This window comes from Amphimedon queenslandica, unplaced genomic scaffold (genome assembly GCF_000090795.2).
Source record: "Amphimedon queenslandica unplaced genomic scaffold, v1.1 AMPQUscaffold_1964_Cont26031, whole genome shotgun sequence".
Lineage (NCBI taxonomy): Eukaryota > Metazoa > Porifera > Demospongiae > Haplosclerida > Niphatidae > Amphimedon > Amphimedon queenslandica.
Window position 1 is genome coordinate 1 of NW_003557698.1, and position 1,238 is coordinate 1,238.

Genomic DNA, 1,238 nt, shown 5'->3' on the forward strand with positions numbered 1-1,238 from the left:
AGTCAATATGTGCTTGAAAATGACGGCAAAAATCATTTTGTAGAATTACAATACCAAGTCACACTGCACTAGCGTCCCTGAAGTGCAATACAATGGTGCAAAAATCATATTTTTAGGATAAAAACTGTAGGACTAGTTCTTATGGAAGTTTTTATAACTACTTTTTATAACGTTAACCTGTTCTAACAAAATTATATAGGACATCCTGACCGTCAGATAAGCCATAAAGAATTCCTGAAGATTTACACTGGCTCAATGCTTCTGGGATGGCAGCCATTTTGGGGTGTGCTCGTCCAACTCAACCCTACATACCAAGCGCTATAGCGCTTGGTATAATAATGCCTGAAAGAAGAATTTTTATACGGTAATGCTAAAAATGTTGTGCATGCATGAATAATGAGTAAACAGTAAAACACGACTGATAACAATAGATCTAGGTACATGAGTACTAGATATAGTACATATATAATAAATGGGTGAACAATATTGAAATATAACACTGTGACAATAGTGAACAAGTGCATATACTATACAAACTAAAAGATAAACTTAAACTGTTAACTAAGTATAAAGTTAATCAATATTTAGGTATTTGTAACCATAATATAAATTCTCATAGGATCGCAAGCCAATACAGTAATAAAGTCCTTCATCGGTTGATTTATTGACATTCTTTATTGTCAGGGTTGAAGTTACAGTAATCTCTTGAATATCAGTAGTAATAGAGACTCTACTGTTGCTACTGACAAAACCATTATGAAACCAAAACACGATAGGCAAAGGAAGTCCAGAGAAGCTACAATTGGCATTAAAGGTATCTAACTGCTTCAAAGTTATACCAGTTGAAGGTGGATCAATCCCAACATAACTAAGAGGCTCTATAATGCAACATACATATAAATAAATAGCAAGTTAACTAGCCTATTTACCATTAACAATAACATTCGCAGTAGCGTTTATGACTCTCCTCTTCACTAGATCATTGACTGCTTGACAAGTATAATATCCATGTGAAGTTAATGATCCCACAACAGTGAGCATAGTAATGAGTGTATCTGATTGATTACTACTGGTATACTGATCAGTAGGTATAACTATGCCATCCTTGAACCAAGTGATATTTGGTAAAGGTACTCCACCAGATGAACAGTTTAATGTAATAGCATTATCATATCTTACTGATACATTGTGTGGTGGAGTAGCTATGAAATATGGTGGCTCTATAAGAAAAAATTACA

At 33.9% G+C, this 1,238-nt stretch overlaps 1 protein-coding gene across 1 annotated transcript; it reads right to left on the bottom strand.

Annotated features, from left to right (window-relative positions):
- Positions 1-67: 67 nt before the first annotated feature.
- LOC109593336 (hemicentin-1-like) lies at positions 68-1,224 on the bottom strand (the record flags this gene model as incomplete). Its single annotated transcript, XM_020008458.1, has 2 exons — positions 68-878; positions 930-1,224. Coding segments are annotated over 2 exons (600 nt in total), but the record flags the coding sequence as incomplete, so codon positions are not given.
- Between the last annotated feature and the right edge of the window lie 14 nt (positions 1,225-1,238).